Here is a 23,023-nt window from a genome sequence, read left to right on the forward strand (position 1 = left end):
CGATTAGTTCTAGACTATTTAAGTTTAAGCCATTATCATTTAACATTTCTGTGTGCGACAAAAACGTTTAATATATTACTATAACGATTACCATTTACGATAACGATAACGATTATGATTATTATTACGAGAATATGTCTGTGTGTGTAAAAATTGTATAAAGTTTTAGTTTTTTTTAAAGCATTACAAAACATTTCTTCTTCCGGCAGAAAAACAAAACTCAAACCGAATTGGCTGAATGAGATATTGATATATTAGCATGTGCATATATAAACCGATAAAATATATATATATGCATATGATTAGGCTATAGTCAGAATAGAATGTGAATGTGAGACGAGAGCTGAACAGGGCAGTTGTAGCTTCTAGTGTTTAAGCTGACCGAATATATAGTATATATATACACCGAGTACTTTTCGATTAAGCCCAGATTGATAATACCTAATATATAGTATGATGATGTTTGTCAAGCGAACGATTGAAAGAGTTGCAAAATGAATAACAAATTACACTATATATATATATATACACATAAAATATATATATCTATATACAAGTTTAGTTTCTGGTATTAATAAATTTTATTGTAGCTAAACGTTAAGCTAAATGTGTGTATGAATTTCATTGTGTAAAATGTCCATCAATGTTACTTCTTAGCCTTCATTAGCAATTTGTCCCCAGATGACTTGCGAATCGACTTTCTTGACATGCGCTATTTTAAATTGATTGGATTGATTAGTTTTTGATGATGTATTGAATAATGTTCTATTTTACCTTGGATTTTCTATTTTCTAGCTCTTGAAGTGCCAAAATCTCCTGCACTTCTTCAATTTTCCTATGGAACATGGGAATTTGTTCCTTGTAGTACTTGAGATCGTCTTTGACTTTGCTTAAGCGTAGACGTGACATCTGTATCTGACTTTCAGCTAATTCCAGGTTCTCCTCGTACTGTAATTCCCTATCCATAATGGAATTCTTTAAGGAGTATATCTGAGCGTTGTATGCCACACTGCTGATTTTCCATAGGCTTCTCACTTCCTCGATCTGCTGTTTGATGCTGTTAAGCTCGTCGCTTAAACGCTGTGGAAGAATGCGTAGAATAACAAATAGGAACAAATTTAATCATTTACCTTTTCATCAAATTCAACTTTAAGAATGGACTGCTCCATGGTGGTTTGGGTCCAGTTAATGCGATAACGTGCCTCGATGGGATAAACAACTAAATAAAAGTGAATAATTATGAATAAAAATTGATGACTGAAGAACTCACAATCGAAGTGGTTGATTTTCGAATAAATTGCCTTGGCGCGTCTTCCAAATGGATCCGCTGAACGTGGCATATTAGCTGCAGCTTTAGCGACTTTTGCGTGTTCCTCAGTAGCTTCTTTTTGTGAGTTGGTCAACAGCACCTCGATGTCCATCTCAGCATCCCTTCGAATAAAGTTTGAATACGAAAACCAATAAGTTTAAGTCGTTTTAAAACTCACTTTATCAACACCATGGAACCATTGCAAATATTCCGTTTAGTGCGAACATCATCGATGACACTGTCGATCAGGCGATTGATTTCTTTTAAGTCCATGCGGAATTTGAAGCACTCGATTTGTTTGCCCAACAATCGTTCGACAGTGTCCAAATACAGAAGATTGGGCTGAGAGAAGCGTTGTAGGTAATCTTTGATGGACCAACCAAATAAACGCAGTTCTTTGTCAATCGAGAGATCCATTCGCCAACGTTCTTTAAACATGTTCATACGATGCTTGAGCGTCTGCAACTGAAAAATGACAGCAAAATAGCCAATGGCCGAGGCAATGTTGCCATAACGTTCCTTCATCAGTTTATTCAAATCCGGGCCATACGGCATTGAATCCGTTGCTACGGAATCCTTTGCCGATATGGAACTTCTTTTCATTTTATCACCCAATAACTCTCGAATATTCAATAGCTTCTCTTCGGCATTGAAATAATTTCCCCCCAATTCGGTAATCTCGCCGAACTGCACTTTGTTCAAGATACTATCCTCAGTATCGATGGTTTTGCTGTACGATTCCGATTCGTAGGGTTTTAGCAGCTCCTCAAGGAACGCATCGCGACACATCTCTGGTGGAGCCGGAGGCAATGGATAAGCTTGCTCGAGGATTCGCTTCCATTTCTTGTGTTCATGGATTCGGATTGTGCGATGGTGAGAGGTGGCGACATTTGCTTGAGACAATGTGGTTAATCGCGAAAGACTGGACATCTTCTAATTGGGTAATCTTGTAATTCAGTGTCTGTGTTTTTTAGTGTTTTATTGTTTTAATGTGTTTTGCTTGTTTGTGTTTTTGTGATTAGTGTGATTTTATTTTGAGTAGTTGAAGTGTGTTGAAGAAGTGTATTTCTGTGTATTATTCGTTTTTATACCCGCTGCATAGGAAATGACTTGTGCTTCTAGGAAATCTATGTAACAGGCAGAAAGAGTCGTCTTCATCCCCATGATGTGTAAATATTCTTAACCATCGTCAACAGATGAGACAATATAGCCATGTCCGTATGTCTGTCTAGTTTTGATCAGATAAAAATTGTAGAAGTTATTTAAGAAATTCTATTATATGGCAAAAAACGACGTCTGCAATCGAATCATAGCTGCTTTGGCTGAAAATATGTTATATTTTGTTATCTATGGTATAGTTCAAAGTAATATACCATACCAATATACCAAATATTGTCTTTGGTGTATTATCGTTACCGTTATCGAGTATCTCACAGTCGAGCACACTCAACTGTAGCTTTCTTACTCGTTTCGTATTGAGACAAAATCGCAGAGAGCTGTGCGAATATTTTAGTTCTTTTTATAAGACAAGAAAATATATTAGTAGATATGAGAATTTCATTATAACTAAATTGGCAAAAAATATAGGGGCACCTAATTATCATATTTGGCATAGGAAAATCAATGATTTTAAAATATATTTACTCTTAAATACTCGCAAACGAAACAAATATACAACATTATTAGAAAAGTTATTCAAATTTATTTCCAATTAATTACAAATGTATTTTGTTTTCTGCCTAGATTTCAGTATTTCTTCTTCGGGACTTTGGCCTTTGAAGAGTGTCGACTCGGCTTCCTTACCATTTGCTGTAATCAATCGATTAATTTTCATCCAATTACCAACTTTAAATTCGATTACTTACTGATGCACTTCTAGCCTCTTCCTCTTGTCGTGCCTTAGTAATTCGTACCTCGGCAATTTTCCTATGGAACATTGGAATTTGTTCCTGATAATACTTGAGATCATTCTTGGCATTAGTCAAGCGTTGTCGCGTCATTTCAATATTATTGTCCACTTCTTCCATGGCCGCATCGTACTCCATTTCTTTTTGCATAAATTTATTCTTCAACTCGAGTATCTGCATATGATAAGCTATGCTGCTAATATCCCAAAGACGTCCAGCTTCATCGATCTGAGCATTTAGTCCGTCTACCTCAGCTTGTAGCCGCTAAACATTTAATCATTTATAAAGATGAATAAAAAAGAACCTGATGCCTTACCTTCTCATTAAACTCAACCTTGGCCGTCGACTGTTCCAAGCTTGTTTGCGCCCAATTAATTCGATAGCGTGCCTCGATGGGATAAACAACTAAATATATATTCTATTAATAATTTTAATTACCAAGAATAATATAGCATATTCTTCTCACAATCATTGTGGTTGATTTTCTTGTAAATTGCCTTTGATCGACTTCCAAATGGATCCGCTGAACGAGGCATATTAATGGCAGCTTTGGCGGCTTTCGCGTGTTCCTCAGTCGCTTGCTTTTGAGAGTTGGTCAACAGTTCCTCGATGTCCACCTCAGCATCCCTTCGAAAATATTTCAATAATGCTATATCAATACTTTATCGTATCAATACTCACTTTATCAACTCCATGGAACCATTGCAAATATTGCGTTTACTGCGAACATCTTCGATGACAGCATCGACCAGGCGATTGATTTCTTTCAAGTCCATGCGGAATTTGAAGCACTCGATTTGTTTGCCCAACAATCGCTCGGCAGTGTCCAAATACACAAGATTGGGCTGAGAGAAGCGTTCTAAGTAATCTTTGATGGACCAACCAAATAAACGCAGCTCTTTATCGATCGAGACATTCATTTGCCACAGCTCTTGAAAGATGACCATGCGATACTTGAGTTGCTGTAGCTCAGAAATGGTTGACATAAATCCAATGGCTGTGGCAATGTTGCCATAACGTTCCTTCATCAGCTTATTCAAATCGGGGGCATATAATGACGATTCGGTCACTACCGAATCCCTCTTATAGGTTTGTCGTCTGTCGGTCCTTATCATTTGATTCAATAGTTTTGCCTCGACATTCGTAAATTCAATGGAATTCCCAAATTTCACTCTGTTCGACATGATGCTATCGTCAGAGCTCAGGGACGGAGTTGGTGTTGACCCTCCGTAGGGTTTCAGCAACTCCGCGAGGAATGCATCACGACACATCTCGGGTGGAGCTTCAGGCAATGGATATGCTTGGTGAAGGATTCGCTTCCATATTGTTTGTCGACGGATTCTTATTGTAGGCTTAGAGGTAGTATCGCTTGAAAATGAGGATGTTTGAGACATATTGAAATCGGGTTCTATTGTATTTCTAAGTTGTTTTAAGTGTTCTTATTTTATAGTGTTTTTATGTTGCAAGTTCGATTGTTTGATTCTGTTTGCCTTTAAGTTGTTCTAGCTAAGTGTAAATGCAATTTCAAGGTTGCTATGTTTCAGAAATTTCTTGAGTTTGAAAGCTGAAAAAAATCTTTTTAAATTGTATTATTAATATTCCTTAAATACCATTGGAGGTGTTGTATGAGGTGTTAAATATTTTATTTTTTAACATTTAGTTTGACATCACAGCAAACTGGGATTCTTCATATTTCAATAGGAACTGAAAGCCTTTAGTTCATTCATTAGTTATTGAAATATTTGCAAAATGCATAGATCGAGTTTAAAATCTCAAGTTATAGAAAATTCAAATCCCTCAATGTTGTACAGTAAGGAAATTGGTGGTGCCAAGACTCCGGATCCGGAACCAATTGGCGATTGGTCGATAAACGCAGAAGACGACGGCGCTCAGGTAATTTGAACTACTTAAACCTGTCCGTGGATGGTATAATCCTTTTTGGTTTGTTAGATACGTATACCCTCGAGGCCTCTGAAGGCAATTGTGATTGTTGAGCCACGTCTACGTCGAGCTGCGGAAACGACAAATTCGACGAGCTCCAATTCCGATTGGTTTATGCTGCCAACAACAGTTGATTTCACCAATGATATGATGCGTTTGGTTAGCAGTCTCTCGTCGGTGGTTCAAATCCTAACCCGCATGACCAATGCAGCAGCCCAAGAGCTGCGACTGCATCCTGAACGCGAGGAAGGTTTCCAGGGACTGCGTACGCTGCTTAACTACGCGGATCAGATGTACACCACATTGCTGCAGGTGAGTCGGGAGATTCGCAGCGACTTTTTACGACACCTCCACCTAACTTAATCTTATACCAGCCACAGACTTTTAGCATGTCGCGACCAGAATCACAGAGAAACCAACCTGCCGCCCAGTCGCATAGTCTATTTCATCATTTATTCGAACCCATTCGTAATGCTGGCAGCAGAGGGGAAGCGCCGTCGACGTCGCCGTCGCCGTTGGCAGAGAGATCACGTTCCTCGCGACGCAGACGTCCGTATAGAGTTGTTGCTGTTACAGCCAGCGAAGCATCGTTGGATTTTGACGCAGATGCCGATCCGAATGGGAATGGTCTCTAATATTCACTTTCGATGATTGAATGTAATTTAAATTGTTAATTGTACTTATAGTAAATCGTAAATTGTATTGTACTGTAAATTGTATTTGATTGTTTTCTCTGCTAAACTCTGCTCTGTTAAGCGGAAGAGAGTGTTAACAGTGCCCTGTTAATTCCACGACTCGTGCCTGACGTCACTGAAATGTTAACATCATTAGGTACAAACACAAGCAAGTGTGTAATTTAAGCACTCGCAAAGACACGAAACAAAACGTTTGCATGTCTCACACTCACACGCACACAATACTCCCACGCCATCTTGCTCTCTCATCGGCGCTCTCTCACACTTTGCTCTCAGCCACACTCTCGCATTTGCTGTGCTGCTGTGACGTAGGCGCCCGCATTTGTTGGGTCCGACGTCTCTCGCTCACACACACACACACACACTCACTTGAAGCTTTTGCTATGTGTGTATGTGTCGTTTGCCGGCTAAGCAGCTGCTTCTACTTTTGCTGCTGTCGTCGAACCGAGCCACTTACTGTCGCCTCTTGAGCGCCTGTTCATTCGTATCGCGTAGAGGGACCTGCCTCAATGCTGCGCGTTCATTTTTTAGGGAGCCGCCACATAAAAATTAACAGCAGCTGTTAGTTTTTTTTTCTCCCTCTTTTCTTGTTGTTGCTTTCGGAGTTTGGCGACTGTGGCCCATTTGAGACTGCCGCTGTAGGCGCCGCTTCGTCTTTTGGCGCATGCGCACTGACTGCGCTGACGCCCCCGCTGGCAGAGCTGCAGTTGGTGTTGCTGTTGCTGTTGGCTTTGCAGCTTTGTAGCTTGCAGCTTGGCCACCATTTTTGATTTTAATGGCGCTGTAGTTGGTTATGAAGCAAACAGAATGTGCGGCAGCATCTCTGCCCTTGACATTTAACCGTTAGCAGCGAGATCAAACGACACTGCAATGGAATGGGGACAGAGCAACTTATCAGCAGTAGCCAAGCGCAGCAATAGCGGCAGAGTTGAGAGCAGCGAGAGCTTTCAGCATTGTTACATACTTCTTCCAATTGGATTTTATGACAGGCGTCACGCTATCTTGCGTGTCTGTTTCTTTCTCTCTATCTCTATATGTATGTGTGTATGTATTGTCTCATCTTATTTTGCTGCTGTCAAATGCTGTGCACTTGTTCGGTTAACCGCAGCGAGCGCTGTCATCGCCGCCATCGGCAGCGGGCGCTAATGTTTAACGAACGACGGCCACGACGCGTCGTCGCATCTGATAGACAGCTGTCTCCTGGTTACGTCAGTCAAAATGACGCATCGTGTTTTGGTAACAGGAAAGCATAAAACCCGAGACACCAAAAGCCCCCCACACACACACACTTACACAAGCACAAACGAGGTCGAGTACTGGAGCGAGAGGCAGACACCACAAAAGAAAATCACCACAAAACAAAAGAACAAAGCGCAAGCAGCAATAGCAACAGCAACATCAACGGCAGCAGCGTCGCAGTCACCAAAAGAGCGCGCGACACGTTCTGTTCTGTTTTTTTTATTTTGGCGCCCACGTTGAGCCACCCTCGCACACAGCATGTGGAGCAGAGAGAGAGGGGACAGCTTCAGCTCTTGGTTCACAGTCTGCAGTTTGCCATAGACTTCGCGGGGCCAATAACCTTTTGCTGCAATTAGGCAAAATTGCAGCAGCGTCGTCTATGAAAGCACAAAAAGCTTCTCAGGCTCAGAGTTCTAATTCAAATTGCAGTCATGTTAAATGTGTGCATTAGTCGACTGACGGATACCCTATGACAATGCAGTTTTTTATATATCATGCATTGTTTTTGTGTTCAGTACAATTATATATTATATTTTTCCATAAAACATAATATTTAGTGTAAAACAAATCTTTGAAATGCACAACTGAAAATCAAACAGAGTTTATTTTGCAAAAAATAATTTAATAGGCAAATTTTATCATTTATTTATTCACCAGCCTAAAAGTATGTCACTTAATAAACTATTTACCATGTAAAGTTGGGAAATCTATTTTGGATACAAAAAATGCTTGCTTGTTAAATAAACTGTTTATGTGCTCCACTTTCTTAAATTATTGTCTGAATATCGTAAATTTAAACAGTAGATTTATTATGTATATTTATTTATTAATTGATGTACTTTATTAATAATAATTATTTTTTAATAATTATTTTTTAAAGTTTCTCATTCATACTTAATGTTTGTATTTATTTAGATGTATAACTTGAATATTCCCCGTCAAGTTAACAAATTTATATATTTTTCCATATTTTTTTAAATTGTGTTGTAAAATTTAATTAAATAAATTCAAATTCTAGCACAGTTTTAAAATACTATCTTTAATTTATGACTTATTTGAAATGCAAATACCGACTCTAAGCTTTTACACCCATTTAGTAAACTCCCTACTGAAGATCTTCACCATGTGCAGGGTATAATTGCGTGCTTCTGGGATAGCCCTGCAAGCCAGCCCCATTACCCCGCCGGATCCATGCAAACACAGACAAATACACGCACACTTACACACATTGAGTGCAAACGACGTCGCAGTCGACGTTTCTTTTACTGTCGTATGTCGCTGTCGTTGTTGCTGTCATTGTGGCTGCTTTCATAGAGACAGACACATGCGTTATATTATGAGAGCGAGAGAACAAAGCAGTTGTGAACTCTGGGCGCCTGCTGCTTTGCGGACAAAATTTGAGCAGATCCGCTCACAAAAAAAGCCGCAGCAGCTGTGGGACGCGACACAAACACACAGACAGAGATAGACACAGAGACAAGCAGAGTATTTGTTTAGTAGCTGGTGGTGGGGTATTTCTACTCCGTAAGTAGGTTCCACAACGTTCCAACAGCTCCACTTTGGTGAGTTAGACGTCTAGTGTTTGGTTCAACTGTCCCATTCCAATTGGAAATCGCGTCGCATGCAAACGCCCAGAAATGACATGGGAAAAATCCCCAACTGGTATTTTCAACAGGCGCACAGTTTGCAGCAGCAGCAGCAGATGAAACAGAAATAAAAAGAGTTTACAATCCGAAATCAGAACTGGAGACGGAGACAGCGACAACAACTGGCCATTTGTGAGATAAGAAATAAAAACGAGATAAGCAAAGAGCGACAAAATGTGCATTCTCAGCGAGATAAATGAAACAACACAGCTCACCCCCATGAGTGTGAGCAGTGCAGCTGTGAAAAGGCTGATCGTATGTCGGGATAAGAACATTTTCAATTGCTTGAAATTTGATCGAATTCCACATATGTACAACAAAACAAATTTTTAATCATATTCCTTTTTATAGGTTGATGGTGTTGCTCAGCGCTTGAAAAGCTTTTAATGCCACCTGCAACTGATTGTTAGTAACGCTATAAAAAGCAAACCTTTGATTAACTTTCATTCAGTCGCCCGGCAATCGTCGTCCAGCAGTCAACTTTTTTCCCCCCACACAGTGCCAAAAAGAGAGAGAGAGTAAGTACGAGTAAAGAGTGCGACAGGGAGAACATAACAATTTAAGAGCTTTTTCGAGTGCTTTGACTTTTAGTTCTAATTGTGCTCTGTTTCATATTGGTCACAGGTTTTTATTTTCTTTTCAAAATATTGTATATGAAAACATAGTATTTGTGCTCTCAGTGATCTCTTAATTAGTGTGTGTGAGAGTAATTTTGTCGATCATTGACATTGTGAATGATATTTGAGTAATTTTCCACTACACGAAATTATGTCGTGCGTCGGTGATTAGATCGAAACTTTATAGTGTTGTGCTTTTAAATTTAATTGTAATTAAATTGTTGTCATTTCTGGAATGTTCTGCTCATCACGGGGGGTTTTAATTTCGCAACTAGACCGCTCTTTAAATAAATAACAAATATTGCCTAAGCTACGACTTAAATAGAATGCCAAATTTCCGCAAATACTGTTGATAAGAAATCTGACACACTGAGCACTCTCTTATTACCCTTTTCACTAAGCGGCTCTCTTTATTCGTTCTCTTTTCTGTTGTTGTTAACTTGAAACCGGTTTCAGCTTAGCTAAAGAGCAAACAAATCTTTAAGAATGTTAAACAGGTTCAGAAGTTTATCGTCTATCGTTCAGACGACGCGTCTATATGAGAACTTTGGGTGTGTATTCGGCTCAGTTGTTGGCCAAGCTTCGCTTAGAGCAGAATGGCTTTCGAATCTTTAATTGTTCTCGGTCTTGTGGCCACTTGTTGTTTGATTGCACCTAACGATGCTTCACTTGTGTTTAGAGCCAGGAATCGCAGCATGTCCGCCAAACCGTTCAAAGTTCTGATCACCCACCCGGAGGTGCCACAGTCGGGCATTGATCTGCTCAAGGAGCACTGTGAACTGACCCAGGTGCTGAGTCTGCCCCCAAGTCGCGCCGAATTGCTGGAGAAGCTTAAGGGCGTGGATGCCGTTCTCTGGGGCGGACACTCGCCCCTCAATGCCGAGGCTTTGGATGCAGCGGGACCACAGTTGAAATGCATTTCGACCATGTCGGCGGGCATTGATTATGTCGATGTGGCGGAGATGAAGCGTCGCAAAATCCCATTGGGACACTCGCCCACAGTGCTGGACGCTGCTGTGGCTGATCTCGCTGTGGGTCTGCTCATTGCTGCCGGACGTCGTTTCAACGAGGCTCGCAGGAAGATCGATAGGTGAGTTTTATATTGAATATGTCTGCTTAAGTGATTTTCTAATTGAATGTTCTCATGTCTAGCGATAATTGGGAGAGCTATCATCTGAACTGGCTGCTGGGTCAGGATGTGCGTGATTCCGTTGTGGGTTTCTTTGGCTTTGGCGGCATTGGTCAGGCCATTGCCAAGCGTCTCTCTGGCTTCGATATCGATCAGGTGCTGTACACAACACGTCGTCGCATCGATCAGGAAACCGAGAAGGAGCTCAATGCCAAGAAGGTCGACTTCGATGAGCTGCTGGCCAAGAGTGACTTTGTTGTTATCGCCTCACCTCTGACCCCTGCCACACAGGGCATCTTCAATGCCACCGCCTTCAACAAAATGAAGCGCACCGCCGTCCTCGTGAACATTGCACGCGGCAGTAAGTTGTCCTTTACTTTTATAATACAAATTGTCTTACGATCATTTCTTCAATTGCAGAAATCGTTAATCAGAATGATCTGTATGATGCGCTGAAGAGCAACCGCATCTTTGCTGCTGGTATCGATGTCATGGATCCCGAGCCTCTGCCACCCACTGACAAGCTGCTTACCCTCGACAATGTTGGTGAGTGTCGCACGGTGTCATAAACCAAGCATACTTTGCATAGTTTTCGAGTACAGGGTCTAACTAGTGAATTCTAGCGATAATTACTCGCATTTGTTCCTCGTTCTCTCTTCTGACTTCCTTATCGCTATTACGACTTGCGTCTTATCATTAGCAAATGTTTTGTTTTTATTTCGCTTTTTTTTAAGTAGTACAGATTTTTGTAGTAAGATTAGTTTTTTTGTTTTGGGCATTGACAATTTATGGCCAAGGTTGCTTGTAGGTTATCGAATAATGTTTGAAGAGCAATGCTGCCAAATGTATTAAGGTATTTTAATGCGAAATGATTTAGGAAGGAAGACAAAGGTCAAATCGATTTTGGAATGACGTATTGTGTGCGATTGGCAGCTGTCAGTGCAGCTTTTCCGGTTAGGTGTACAAAATTGATATGAGAAACCGAATTCCGATGTAAAAGAATTGCGAAATGGAAACACAAACCAAATTAGCGAAGGGAAATAAAGGTTTTTTATTTGCTTATGACTTTTTTTTAGGAGTTCTTGCAGCGTAAAATTAAATTCTTCAACCGGAAAAACTAAAGTCTCTATGCTAATTTTAGATTAGGTAGTTATTTTGATAAGGTATTTTATTTTTGTTTTTGGACTGAATAACAAGAATGTTTTTACTCAAGGGGCACTTAATTGAACATTAACAAATATTGAGAAAAAATGCCATATTTAGGATTGCAATTGAGGAGAGTATATATAGAGTAAAATAACTAAAAAGAGGCGCTAAAATGATTATGAAAATATAGAGTAAAATAACTAAAAAAAGAGGCGTTAAAATGAATATAACAATATAGAGTAAAATAACTAAAAGAGTAAAGAGGTGTTAAAATGAATATGCTTCAAAGAGCCTTGCAAAGAATTGCCAAATTCAGTACAATTCTGTTTAACTAAAAGCTTAAGTTGTCAACAGTTTCTTAAGAGGGAACTTCATGATTGAATTGAGGATTGAAATTGAGAAATGAGACTATAGAATAAAGTAACTAAAAAAGTCGTTAAAATGAATATGACAATGTAGAGTAAAGAGGCGTTAAAATAAATATTTTTCAAAGAACCTTGAGTACAAAGAATTGCCAAATTCACTACAATTCTGTTTAACTAAAAGCTTAAGTTGTCGACAGTTTCTCAAGAGGGAACTTCAGGTATTTTTGTAGGTCATAAAGTAAAGTAAAGTCACTTAGTTTATCTTATCAAAGACATTTGGGACAAGCCCCTCTTCTGGCATGCCATTCGATATACATATGATCACGATAGCAAAGACGACCCTTTGGTCACCTTGACGTCAGAAAAATATAAGACTTGATAATCCCCCCACAGACCACTTGTACTGGACTGTACGACCTTCAGCGGGTAATTGCACGCCACATGCTAACTACAATCTCGTTTCAGTTGTTCTGCCCCACATTGGATCTGCGACCACGCGCACACGCTCCGACATGTCCACGATAGCTGCTCACAATGTGCTGCGTGGCTTGGCCGGCGAACCAATGCTCTCACCTGCCTACTAGGAAACTACTTAACCAGCTGACGACCTTGGCTTTAACTAGTTGTGAAAACAATCACAAACAATTGTGTGAATAATTATAAATGCAGTAAGAATAAATGAGAATTAAACGAAAATTATTATTATTAGTTATATTCATCATTCATCATCATCATTAATCAAGTTGTTTACAATACCTTAGCACAACTATGGTGAACAGAATTTGTACAACTGCAAAAAGAGAAGCAAAGCATTAGATCAAATATAATATAACGTGGTTATGTTTTAGTTACCTGGCAGATAAATCGTAAAGAAATGAAAATATGGATATATGGAGCTTATGATGACCCCAATTTTCAATATCATTGCTTTTTCCTAAACAGATAGTAAAACTAGATTTATTATAGAATTTGATACAACGTTTGCTTACCAGATATATGCCAATAAATAAAAGTATTGTTCCTGCCACATGACAAACAACCATCACTACAATGAATATAACAAACACACAGTAAATGGTATCATTTATACGCAATACAGCTAGAAACAAATGCAATGAATTGAGTTTCAAATGGTTGAGTTTCTTAAATATCTTAGTTGTAGAATTACTTACGCCAGCTTCCTGCGATCAAATGTATTGCATGGGCCAAAGTCCACGCGGCTAGAAATATGCTTTTCTCTCGCGGGGAGCAGCATAAATTATCGAAGCAATCCCAATTACACATCGTCAATTTCGGTATTATAATCCAATGTAAAAGTTGTAAAAATTATTTAAAAAAGAGAGTTGAATGATATGCGAAATTTTCATTTATAGGGGATACTACAATAAAATCAAATAGTTTGCTCTGACTACTCAGTTTTCCTAAAATGTCAAGGATTCTATTCTCAAATATTTGAAAACTTTGTTTGATTCATTTAAATCAAGAAATTTGCCAAATAAATGCAGCAACAATATAAATAATCTTTTGGAAGAATTAACAAGTAAGAAAGCTACAGTCGAGTGTGCTCGACTGTGAGATACCCGTTACCCATTTTGAATGAAAGCAACATATTGGGGTATTATTTTCAAAATATACCAAAAATACAAATAAACCAAAATTATACCAAACGGTATATTTGTTATATCGATATAATACCACATTTAATATACCAGACCCCTAGTAAGTAGGCGTTTAGTATTTCTTTAATAACCTCCACATTTTTATCTGATCCCAAAATCAAATTTTCAGAAATCATAAATACTATAGTTATTATTGTATACACCAAAATTCGCAGCTGTAGCTTCATAATTACTCTTGTTATTCGATTTTATTGATTTGCGGGGGCGGAAGTGGGCGTGGCAAAAATCTCAAAACATACTTGATCTGCGTGCAAACATAACAAATTATAGCTCTATCTCTTATAGTCTCTGAGATCCAGTGTTTCATACGGACGGACGGACAGACGGACAGACACACAGACGGACAGACTGACATGGCTATATCGTCTCGGCTGTTGACGCTGATCAAGAATATATATAGTTTATAGGGTCGGAGATGGCTTCTTCTACCTGTTACATACATTTCCTGCCGGCACAAAGTTATAATACCCTTCTACCCTATGGGTAGCGGGTATAAAAATAGAATGAATAAAATGTATAAAAAAATAGAATGTTGAGAGCAATAATTAAATAAATATAAATAAAATTCAAATAAATGAATAAAACAGTAAATATCATTGAGTGAAGAAAATATAAAGGGTAAAATAAAACTTAATAAGGAAATACGAATTTAAAAATAAATAAAATTGATAAAAGAATAGAATGATTAAGATGACTATTATGAATGAGTTATTTAATATTCTTAAATAAAATGTATAAAAGAATAGAACGATAGCTCAATTATCAATGAATTATTTAATATTCTTAAATAAAATTTACAAAAAAATATAATGATGGCTCAACTATGAATGAGTTATTTTATATTCTTAAATAAAATTTATAAAAGAATAGAATGATGGCTAAATTATGAATGAGTTATTTAATATTCTTAAATAAAATGTATATAAGAATAGAATGATGGCTCAATTATCAATGAAATAATATTCTAATTTAATATTCTTTAATTTAGAGCAAAGCCCCCAATTGGCAAAGCTTAAGAGAATAACGCGGCCAAAGAGAGCGACCGTGAGAGGGAAAGCCACAAAAAAAGCTCAAGCATTGTGCTTTCATAGAAAATGCTCAACATTGTGTTAGTCAAGTGGCGTCTCTCGCACACACAACAGTTACACTTGCAGTGGAAATTCACGATGAGCGTTTCAAGGGCATTCAAAGTGCTCGTCTCGCATCCCACGGTCCCGACACCGGCGTTGGAATTGCTGCGTTCTCGCGGTGCCGAGACGATTATTTGCCAAAGTGTGCCACCATCGAGGGAGGAGATCCTGGAGAAGGTTCCCGGCGTGGACGCCATTTACTGGGCACATTATCAGCCACTGAATGCGGGCATTTTGGATGCAGCTGGCAGCCAATTGCGAGCAGTCAGCACCATGTCGTCGGGCATTGATTTCGTGGATGTTCCCGAGTTTCAGCGGAGAAAGATTCCCTTGGGACACACGCCGGGTGTGGTGAAGAATTCGGTGGCAGATCTGGCAATTGGTTTAATGCTTGCGGCAGGTCGCAATTTTCATGCCGGTCGTCGCGACATTGAGAAGTAAGCAAACAGCTGTTTGAGCTTTTTAGATGAAAGCTCTTCGTTGTTTTGAATGCTCGGCGAGCTGCCAACTCGTTTTAATTTCGATCTAACACTTTTGATTTGCTTTGCAGTTCACAGTGGTTAACGGAGCGCATTGATTGGCGAATGGGGCACGAGATACGTGACTCGACTGTGGGCTTCTTCGGCTTTGGCGGCATTAGTCAGGCGATTGCCAAACGTCTCCAGAGCTGGGATGTGGCCAAGATCATCTACACGACCCGCACACGCAAGGAGAACGACGTGGACTTCAAGGCGGAGCATGTGCCCTTTGAGCGTTTGTTGCAGGAGAGCGACTTTTTGATCGTGGCAGCGCCTCTCACCGATCAGACACGGGGCAAGTTCAATGCTGAGGCCTTTAAGCTGATGAAACCAAGTGCAATCTTCGTGAATGTGGCCAGAGGCGGTGAGTAAAAGCTAAAGTGAAGATTGCTTATGAATAGGTAATAAATATATATTTGATTTGATTTATCTTTACGGGGGAATCTTTAACCATTCAAATTTTAAACATTTGAATGGTGAAAGTTTCGCCAAACATTATTCCAAATATGTGTATTTGAAATTTGTAAAAGTATTCGTGTATTTGTTAGCATAGATATCTTTTTTAACAAACTTACATTTTATCTTGACAACAAATGCATTTTAAATTCTTCTTTCCAAACATTAATAAGTAAAAATATTAGTTCGCTTCATATAAAGAATATCTTATTTATCCGATTTGCATTTTTCTTGACAACAAATTCATTTTCATCATTTGTATTCTTTCTTTTTTAAAATTCTGAGTGTGATAGCATTATTTATAATTTGATTTTTGTATAAATTTGTTTATTTTATTTAACTTTAATTCATTTTAAATTTCAGGTCTTGTGCAGCAAAAGGATTTGCATGAAGCCTTGACTACAGGTCAAATATTTGCCGCTGGTTTGGACGTCACCACGCCGGAACCTTTGCCAGCTGACGATCCGCTGCTGAAGCTGCCCAATTGTGGTAAGTATTTATGTAGTTAACTTTTGCTTGACGTTAAAGTTTTTTTTATTATGCTTGTAGTTATTTTGCCGCACTTGGGCACGCAGACGTGGAAAACAACCATTGAGATGAGCCTCTTGGCAGCCAATAATATTATCAACGCCATGGAGGGAAAGCCCATGATTAGACCAGCTTATTGAATTGAAGTATAAGCTTGATTTACTTTTGTATTTCTGCTGATGAAAGCACAATTCCCCTAGACAATAACGGTCGTTGTTTTTATGGCAAATGATGACAGATTTTAGTTCAAATTGGATAATTATAAATACACAGAATTGGATTGCCATCTGAATTGAAATCTCGAAATTTCTACAATATCGTTTTATTATTTCTAAATTACTCTTCACAGCTATATACAATATATATACTATTGCTAGTAGAAGATTTTAAATTAATGTTTTATATTGTTTTGCTTTTGAATTCCTTGGTATAAAAAACCTTACTATAAGTACTTGTTTTAGTACCTTGAGCTTTGACAGCTCGATTTTAATCACTTAAATTCTCATCCTTAGCTGCATAAGTCATATAAAGAGCATCCCATTCGTCACGCTGCAGAGCTTTAAGGTAGCGTTGTCGCTCCTGCAGAACACGCTGCAACAGCTCCACATCCGGCTGATCCGCTTGATGCTTCTGCGCAATCTCCAGCGCCCGCTTCCAGTTGTGCATGCGCAGAGCCAAGGCGACAGCCTGATCGTACTTGCGATTGTGCAACAAGATGGTCTCTGCCTCCATCATGCGACCCAACATCAGTGAGTTCTCAGCCATCTGCTCGGCACTCGATGGCGACAGCGTCTTCAGGTGCTGCAAGTAGCTTACTTTGTCGATTTGCAACGCTGCCGAATAAGCCTCTTCGCTCAGCTGCAGCTGATGCTTGCGAGTTGCCACCGCAGCCAAGGTGGCCCAGAGACTCGTGTGCTGAGCCAGGCGACAAATGCGCAACGCTTGCTGCCATTGTCCCTCTTGGAGGGAGCGATGCAGCACCTCGCAGTAGATGTTCACATTGATGGGAAGAAGGGCGCCAGCACAGCGAAACGTAATCACAGCGTCCTCAAAGCTCTCGATGGCCACATGCTTGCCAAATTCACTGCAAACAGAGAGAAATACAAAATGAATATAAAGAAAAACTTGAAATTGAGAACTAAAATTCTCGAATTGCCATTCCTAAAACTTGTTTTTAGCTTGGAAATTGACACAATTTAATTGAATAACCAATTTGAAAAACAAAAGGTTAAAAAATGAAACTGAAATCATTTTGGAATCCAAGATTGTTTTCGGCTTGTCATTCTTGAAACTTGCTTTCAGATTACAAGCTAACACAATTCATAATAAAAATAACTCTTGATTTGAAAAACAAAAAGTTTAGGAATTGAAGAATTGATCATTCTAAAATCCAAAATTGTTTTCAGCTTAATAAGCTAGACTATTTTTTAAGCCTTACAGAATGGAATCAAATGGCAATGCCTTACAAAATTATTGATGCTATAGTATAAAGAATATGATAATAAATATATGTACTAATACTTTATGGCAACAGTTGACTAAACTAAAAATAACTTAACAAGAAAAGAGAATACAATTAAAAATCGAATAGGAATTCACAACTAAACTTGAAACCAAATTGTTTTTACTTCACATTGAAATGGAAAACGTGCTTAAAGAAATCACAATACACAAAATCGAACTGACATCACAAAAAACTGAACTGAAATCTCTAGAATAAAAAGGCAACACAACACAACTGAAACTCACGCAGTGTCCAGTGTAATTGTGGTGAGGGCAATAATCGTAGGATCGGCGGCTCCTTCGCCAGGACAATACCAAATGCTGTAGCAGGAGTCGTGAACACCGACCAAAATGTTCGTCTCGCTGGCCCATTTGATGGACGTTAGTTGAGTGCCAATCTTATAGATCTCAGCGCTGCCATTCGATGAGTTGTTGGCACTTTGATTCTTCGTCTCGCTGATGTACAACTCACGATTATTATCGATGAATGCAATGAATTGATCATCTGCATTGCCAGCTCGACAGGCAGCAATCTCCGCCAGCTGTTGCTTGGCTCTCAGCGATTGTGGCTCATATTGTCTTGAGGCACCCGGAATCAAGTCGAACAAATGAAGCAAAGTTGTCTCTGAATTGTCGCGAATGGCGAGAACATCGAGACCCAAAGAAATCGAGCGCCAATTGAGCAGCGGCAGCTGAGCTTGTGAGCCGGGATAGCGTGGATTCAAATGCAGGCGACCCGTGTAGGTGTAAACCCAAATGGAGCTGGCATCCAGCACCATAAAGTACCTAGAAAGAGAAGTAAAGTTTAGAAGGGAAGAGTAAGGTAGTTGCATGCCACCCACTTTTTGCCCACTTCAATAACGCGCACATCATTCCGGCCATCAATTATAATCGGCGTGTTGACGTATTTTTCATTGTAGATGTGCAACTGATGTGTGGTCGCGACCACCAGATGACCATAACCCAAAGCAAAATTGATGACACGCTGCGGAAAGTCGAGGACATCGTTGGTGCCATTGGCAATGTCCTGCAGCGCAATCGATTTGCGGCTGCTGCTCGTCGCCTTCAAGTTGCGTGAGATGAGTTGCTGCTCCACCGCATAGCCGACAATCAACTGACCCGTCGACGTGCCACATGCCACCTGTGTGCCATCCGCTGACCAGGCCAAGGTGTAGAACGAACCGACGCTAGGCGACGTGAAGCGAGCGCTGCTATAAGACCACTGAGGAGAAGAGGTGTAATGTATTAAATGTGAATTGAAAGATGTACTTCCAACTTACGCCCGTGCTGTGACAGAGTTTGAGCATGTTAAAGGTGCCCACCAGCAGATAGTCTTTCTCTGGATTGAAAGCCACACTCGTTATCGCATATTCCTCGGCTGCGCTACTGAAGAGATTGGCGCCCTGCGCATCCCAGATCTTGAAGCGAAAATCCTCTCCACCAGAGGCAATGATATTCGACTGAGCTGACCAGCTGAGTGACAGCACTAGGCCATCGTGGGCACGCCACTGAAATGGATGAAGGATTTAAAGGATTGCAGGAAATAAGGTATTCAACTAAGTAAATGGTTTGCTAATAAGTATTTTAGAATTTCCACTAAGTAGTTCTAATTCAAGAATTGAAAAGTTTTTAAATTAAAAGTAAATATATTTGCCACTCTTGAAGAGATAAGATGGTTTTTTGTGCAAATTGAATCGAAAACCTTGCTTAAAGAAAACTAAATTAAAAAAAAAAATCGAGCACACAGCTGAATTCTCTAACTAGAATGGTTTGTGAAATCAAAAAGTTTAAGCAGAACAATTTATGAACAAATTAGGAAATTAAAGTACTTACCTTGGCTATAAAAATAAACTTTTCTTATTTTTAAAATTGTTTCAGTTATTTTCAATGTAAAGAATCTCGCACGGGACAGATTCCGTCATGGAATTACCCATATACAAGTAAATTTAAGACAATACTGAATGATTATACTTGAAAAATGAATTATATCCAATAATGACAATTTAGAAAATAATTTGTATTTATAAGAACACATACAAAAGTTTAAGCTGAACAATTTATGAACAAATTATGTATTCAATCAAAATATACAAGTAAATCAAAATAAAATTTAAGACAATGCTGATTAACTTAGAAAAGATATTTCCAGTGCGACATTGAAAAATGAATTATTTCGAATAATAATAATGAATTATTAAAAAAAAATATCTCCTCATAGAGTCGATGGCCCTAGTCGCTAGCATTCCCTTCATTTAGTTATTATATTATTTTTGTATAATAATTAAATAAATAATAATAATAATAATCTCCTCATAGTTGATGAACAGAAAGATAATTTATAAAATAAATTGTAGTGAAAGGAATATAATAATTCAATATAATTTAAAAGAACACATACAAAATTGTATGTGTAGAGATTAGTAATGCTTTACACCAATTGAAAGTCCTAAAGTGCTCAAGAGTGAGAACAATAACTCAAATCTGTTGTTGCAGTAGTTATACGACTTCAACTATTCTTCGTAGTATGACAACTAACATATTTAAGACGCTCTAGCTCTATTCGTTATTAAAATAACATAATAATACTAATAATTTTCTTTCATAACTATCATACCAAAGATTTGCTTAAACTGCAAAAGAAAAAGAAACATAAAAGAACACATACAAAATTGTATCATTATACTAAACTTTACACCAAATAAATGAATTGAAAGTCGAAAAGTGCTCAAGAGTGAAGACAATAACTCAAATCTGTTGTTGCAGTTGTTATACAACTTCAATGATTCTTCGTAGTATGACAAATATTTAAGTCGCTCTAGATTAATTCTTTGTTTCAATAACATAATAATACTAATAATTTCCAAAGACTTGCTTTAACTGCAAACTATAGTTAGTTAGCACTCCAATAACAACCCCCTTTTGAATAGGCAACTCACCCTTATGAGCTTGCTGTTGGCTGCCAGGGGTTTGATGGAAATGTGACCACCCTGACTGAAAGCAATTGCCGTTGAACTAGACGCCCAGCGAGCACAACGTATGGCTTCATCGCTCTGAATGACCGTGGAACGGAGCATGCCAGAACGTGACCAGATCTTGACGACCCCATCCTCGGCAGCGGTCAAGAGGCCAGCGCCATCTGGACTCCAGCGAGCGGAACTAATTGCCGCCGTGTGGGCGGAAATGCTGCGTTCAACGCGTGCGCTTTTATTGAGAATGATGAAGCGTCCATCGTTGCTGGCAATGAGCAGAGTGTCGCTGCCCTTGCCCCCGCCACTGCTGCGACCACCGAGCAGCAGCCAGTCCAAGTCTGTGGGTATAAAGTCATCCGGCAGTTTGGCCACCTCAACGGAATCGCGACTCACATCGCTCCATTTGTAGATCTGATGATCGTCGCTGTTGAAAATTTAGTTTAATTATAGTAAAAGAAAATAAATTCACTTCTTTTTTCTTTGCTTTGCTTACCTCACAAAATAGATTTCTTCATTGCTGCTCCAGTCTACGCAACTTAAAGGATAACTTGAGGGTTCTGTGTTGCGTTCTTGTGCACTTTCCGCACTTTTTAGCGAACTTCTTTTGCAAATGCGTGTCTTTAGTTTCATGACTACTTTACTGCATTAACTTTTATTTTCAACAGTTTGTTTTGACACTTCATTACCATGACAACAATTTTTTTTGGCTAGAAGGCGTCAGGGTTGCATTTGACCAAGTGGTTGCGACATTGGCTAATTGGGTTCTCAACTTGACTTTCGGTTTCGTTTTCGTTTTCGATGCTAATGACATCCTCATTAAATCTTTTGATCTTCATTGTGTTTGGTTTGTAATTTCTTTATTATTTTAATTGCACAACGTTAACTAGCTCCATTTCCGTTGATGTAAGCAAAATTACTGCAGATAACTCAGCTGAAATTGTTCAGCTAAACTTCCCAAATGACAAAACTATAATTAAGCGAGGCCTTATTATTAAACCAAGCAAGCGAAACTGTTTTCAAACGCAATTTGAAATAATTGCTGGTATTGTCAAGGGAAGTAATTGACACAGCTGGGAATCAATGGAGTTTAAATATAAAATTCGTTTATTATCTTGATTGGATAACTAATTGGATCAATGAATGCTGATTGATTAAAGAGATAGCTATTTCAATCAATTTTCAATTTGTAAATTAATTAAAATTATTTACACAAAATATTGAATCTTTACATTTCTTGAAAATCAGAAGAAACTATTGATTTTGATTAATATTTATTTTCATACATACTAATTTATTTTCTATAAAAACATGTGAGTTTAGACTTACTTCATTTTACTTTTATTAGTGTTGGAAGTCAATATTTACTTTATACAATCTCTGTTATATTTCCTTCAACATATTTTTTATTCAGGTTTCATTTTATTGAATTTCTTTTGTTTCTCCTAATTTAATGCAAATCAAAATTTTTCTCTGTGTGAAAGCTTTTTGTCAGTGCACTTGCTTTGTCATTAGAGTTGCTAATTAACAATGTATGCGAGATTTAATTAGTTTCACCTTACGGACCATCAAGCAACATAAAACTAAACGAGGCCCTAGAATATTGTGCTAATCGAGTTCTAAGAACTCCGCATAGAAGATAAATACTACGAGTCGAACTACAATTATTTTCTAATTTGTATGCGGCTATCAAATAGAAGTCTTTTGGAATAGTAAATCAACAAAATGGCTTCGCTTCAGCCACAATGACGTCGTTGTTCTCTTAAGCACATTACGCATACGCCCCCCAGCACACTATTAATATGTCAAACTCCATTTATCAGCCTACAACCATCTTATTCGTTGTCTTCGTCTTTGTTCATTGTCAGTCATCGAAGTCGTAGTTTATTGGAAATACGTCGATTGGTTTGGGTTCCCGTTGACACATTTTCTGTCCAATGAACTTCGCTTGTTCAATTTAGAGGTAAAAGTAATTTCAAATTGTGGTTGTTAGTTTTCTTCCAGACTGTCGTATTTACCCAAGTTATTGACTGCTTAACCATTATTTTATTGGACAACGAACTGCACGAGACTAGACTTCAATATTATTAAATATGTATCTTGAATTTTGTCGTTTGCTAGATTATAAATAACAAAAAAGTTAATATAAATGTTGACAAAAATAGTTTACTTCAAAATTGAAACAATTTTCCACATCTCTTTAATATTTCTTGATAGTATTTTCATTTTCATTATAGCCATAAAAAGAG

The 23,023-nt window shown here is 38.4% G+C and overlaps 6 protein-coding genes and 1 long non-coding RNA gene across 12 annotated transcripts; 3 read left to right on the forward strand and 4 right to left on the reverse strand.

Annotated features, from left to right (window-relative positions):
- Window positions 1-183: 183 nt before the first annotated feature.
- Window positions 184-4,723, reverse strand: LOC133835222 (uncharacterized). Of its 3 annotated transcripts, none has more exons than XM_062265170.1 (5): window positions 3,898-4,723; window positions 1,271-1,431; window positions 1,131-1,219; window positions 775-1,080; window positions 184-712 (listed from the first exon to the last, which is right to left on the reverse strand). In XM_062265170.1, exons 1-5 carry the CDS (start codon window positions 4,608-4,610, stop codon window positions 647-649), a joined length of 1,335 nt encoding a protein of 444 aa, XP_062121154.1. In that variant the 5' UTR covers window positions 4,611-4,723; the 3' UTR covers window positions 184-646. The 3 variants fall into 3 exon arrangements, with proteins under 3 accessions (XP_062121154.1, XP_062121143.1, XP_062121162.1); XM_062265159.1 differs by lacking the exon at window positions 3,898-4,723 and adding an exon at window positions 1,488-2,382; XM_062265178.1 differs by lacking the exons at window positions 184-712; window positions 775-1,080; window positions 1,131-1,219; window positions 1,271-1,431 and adding exons at window positions 2,978-3,118; window positions 3,175-3,480; window positions 3,533-3,621; window positions 3,683-3,843 and having other exon boundaries at window positions 3,898-4,717.
- Window positions 4,724-4,917: 194 nt separating this feature from the next.
- On the forward strand, window positions 4,918-5,876 carry LOC133835237 (uncharacterized). 2 transcript variants are annotated; one of them, XM_062265199.1, is made up of 3 exons: window positions 4,918-5,109; window positions 5,167-5,469; window positions 5,538-5,876. In XM_062265199.1, the coding sequence occupies exons 1-3, from the start codon at window positions 4,966-4,968 to the stop codon at window positions 5,790-5,792; spliced, it is 702 nt and encodes a 233-aa protein (XP_062121183.1). In that variant the 5' UTR covers window positions 4,918-4,965; the 3' UTR covers window positions 5,793-5,876. The 2 variants fall into 2 exon arrangements, with proteins under 2 accessions (XP_062121183.1, XP_062121174.1); XM_062265190.1 differs by having other exon boundaries at window positions 4,923-5,109; window positions 5,532-5,876.
- Window positions 5,877-9,104: 3,228 nt separating this feature from the next.
- Window positions 9,105-12,690, forward strand: LOC133850540 (glyoxylate reductase/hydroxypyruvate reductase-like). Of its 3 annotated transcripts, none has more exons than XM_062286664.1 (5): window positions 9,105-9,255; window positions 10,034-10,444; window positions 10,507-10,844; window positions 10,904-11,029; window positions 12,460-12,690. In XM_062286664.1, exons 2-5 carry the CDS (start codon window positions 10,050-10,052, stop codon window positions 12,576-12,578), a joined length of 978 nt encoding a protein of 325 aa, XP_062142648.1. In that variant the 5' UTR covers window positions 9,105-9,255; window positions 10,034-10,049; the 3' UTR covers window positions 12,579-12,690. The 3 variants fall into 3 exon arrangements, with proteins under 3 accessions (XP_062142648.1, XP_062142647.1, XP_062142646.1); XM_062286663.1 differs by lacking the exon at window positions 9,105-9,255 and adding an exon at window positions 9,829-9,905; XM_062286662.1 differs by lacking the exon at window positions 9,105-9,255 and having other exon boundaries at window positions 9,933-10,444.
- On the reverse strand, window positions 12,670-13,389 carry LOC133850541 (uncharacterized). Its single transcript, XM_062286666.1, has 4 exons — window positions 13,167-13,389; window positions 12,984-13,093; window positions 12,847-12,928; window positions 12,670-12,784 (listed from the first exon to the last, which is right to left on the reverse strand). The coding sequence occupies exons 1-4, from the start codon at window positions 13,276-13,278 to the stop codon at window positions 12,729-12,731; spliced, it is 360 nt and encodes a 119-aa protein (XP_062142650.1). The 5' UTR covers window positions 13,279-13,389; the 3' UTR covers window positions 12,670-12,728.
- A 1,295-nt stretch (window positions 13,390-14,684) lies between these two features.
- LOC133843704 (glyoxylate reductase/hydroxypyruvate reductase) lies at window positions 14,685-17,390 on the forward strand. The gene is made up of 4 exons (XM_062277358.1): window positions 14,685-15,240; window positions 15,354-15,685; window positions 16,141-16,266; window positions 16,327-17,390. Exons 1-4 carry the CDS (start codon window positions 14,768-14,770, stop codon window positions 16,443-16,445), a joined length of 1,050 nt encoding a protein of 349 aa, XP_062133342.1. The 5' UTR covers window positions 14,685-14,767; the 3' UTR covers window positions 16,446-17,390.
- On the reverse strand, window positions 15,437-16,002 carry LOC133843713 (uncharacterized). Its single transcript, XR_009894532.1, has 2 exons — window positions 15,897-16,002; window positions 15,437-15,711 (listed from the first exon to the last, which is right to left on the reverse strand). It is a non-coding gene; the product is annotated as an uncharacterized LOC133843713 (long non-coding RNA).
- Window positions 16,792-21,436, reverse strand: LOC133843693 (intraflagellar transport protein 80 homolog). Its single transcript, XM_062277346.1, has 6 exons — window positions 21,271-21,436; window positions 20,745-21,201; window positions 19,089-19,316; window positions 18,651-19,030; window positions 18,055-18,594; window positions 16,792-17,389 (listed from the first exon to the last, which is right to left on the reverse strand). The coding sequence occupies exons 1-6, from the start codon at window positions 21,405-21,407 to the stop codon at window positions 16,792-16,794; spliced, it is 2,340 nt and encodes a 779-aa protein (XP_062133330.1). The 5' UTR covers window positions 21,408-21,436.
- Between the last annotated feature and the right edge of the window lie 1,587 nt (window positions 21,437-23,023).

This window comes from Drosophila sulfurigaster, chromosome 2L, assembly GCF_023558435.1.
Source record: "Drosophila sulfurigaster albostrigata strain 15112-1811.04 chromosome 2L, ASM2355843v2, whole genome shotgun sequence".
Classification (NCBI taxonomy): Eukaryota; Metazoa; Arthropoda; class Insecta; order Diptera; family Drosophilidae; genus Drosophila; species Drosophila sulfurigaster.

Bases quoted from the DNA above. Each gene is read 5' to 3' on its own strand.
- LOC133843693 (XM_062277346.1), bottom strand. From the start codon at position 21,407: ATGAAACTAAAGACACGCATTTGCAAAAGAAGTTCGCTAAAAAGTGCG. The intron at 19,317-20,744 runs GTGAGTTGCCTA...CATCCATTTCAG, and splicing joins CCAACAGCAAGCTCATAAGG to TGGCGTGCCCACGATGGCCT. The intron at 18,595-18,650 runs GTGGGTGGCATG...TTCTCTTTCTAG, and splicing joins GTTATTGAAGTGGGCAAAAA to GTACTTTATGGTGCTGGATG.
- LOC133835237 (XM_062265190.1), top strand. From the start codon at position 4,966: ATGCATAGATCGAGTTTAAAATCTCAAGTTATAGAAAATTCAAATCCC. The intron at 5,110-5,166 runs GTAATTTGAACT...TTGGTTTGTTAG, and splicing joins CAGAAGACGACGGCGCTCAG to ATACGTATACCCTCGAGGCC. The intron at 5,470-5,531 runs GTGAGTCGGGAG...ATCTTATACCAG, and splicing joins TGTACACCACATTGCTGCAG to CCACAGACTTTTAGCATGTC.
- LOC133850541 (XM_062286666.1), bottom strand. From the start codon at position 13,278: ATGTGTAATTGGGATTGCTTCGATAATTTATGCTGCTCCCCGCGAGAG. The intron at 13,094-13,166 runs GTAAGTAATTCT...ATTTGTTTCTAG, and splicing joins TTTGATCGCAGGAAGCTGGC to CTGTATTGCGTATAAATGAT. The intron at 12,929-12,983 runs GTAAGCAAACGT...CTATCTGTTTAG, and splicing joins TATTTATTGGCATATATCTG to GAAAAAGCAATGATATTGAA.
- LOC133835222 (XM_062265159.1), bottom strand. From the start codon at position 2,239: ATGTCCAGTCTTTCGCGATTAACCACATTGTCTCAAGCAAATGTCGCC. The intron at 1,220-1,270 runs GTGAGTTCTTCA...ACTTTTATTTAG, and splicing joins GAAAATCAACCACTTCGATT to TTGTTTATCCCATCGAGGCA. The intron at 713-774 runs GTAAAATAGAAC...AATTTAAAATAG, and splicing joins TAGAAAATAGAAAATCCAAG to CGCATGTCAAGAAAGTCGAT.
- LOC133843704 (XM_062277358.1), top strand. From the start codon at position 14,768: ATGCTCAACATTGTGTTAGTCAAGTGGCGTCTCTCGCACACACAACAG. The intron at 15,241-15,353 runs GTAAGCAAACAG...TTTGCTTTGCAG, and splicing joins GGTCGTCGCGACATTGAGAA to TTCACAGTGGTTAACGGAGC. The intron at 16,267-16,326 runs GTAAGTATTTAT...TTATGCTTGTAG, and splicing joins GCTGAAGCTGCCCAATTGTG to TTATTTTGCCGCACTTGGGC.
- LOC133850540 (XM_062286662.1), top strand. From the start codon at position 9,951: ATGGCTTTCGAATCTTTAATTGTTCTCGGTCTTGTGGCCACTTGTTGT. The intron at 10,845-10,903 runs GTAAGTTGTCCT...CTTCAATTGCAG, and splicing joins CGTGAACATTGCACGCGGCA to AAATCGTTAATCAGAATGAT. The intron at 11,030-12,459 runs GTGAGTGTCGCA...ATCTCGTTTCAG, and splicing joins GCTTACCCTCGACAATGTTG to TTGTTCTGCCCCACATTGGA.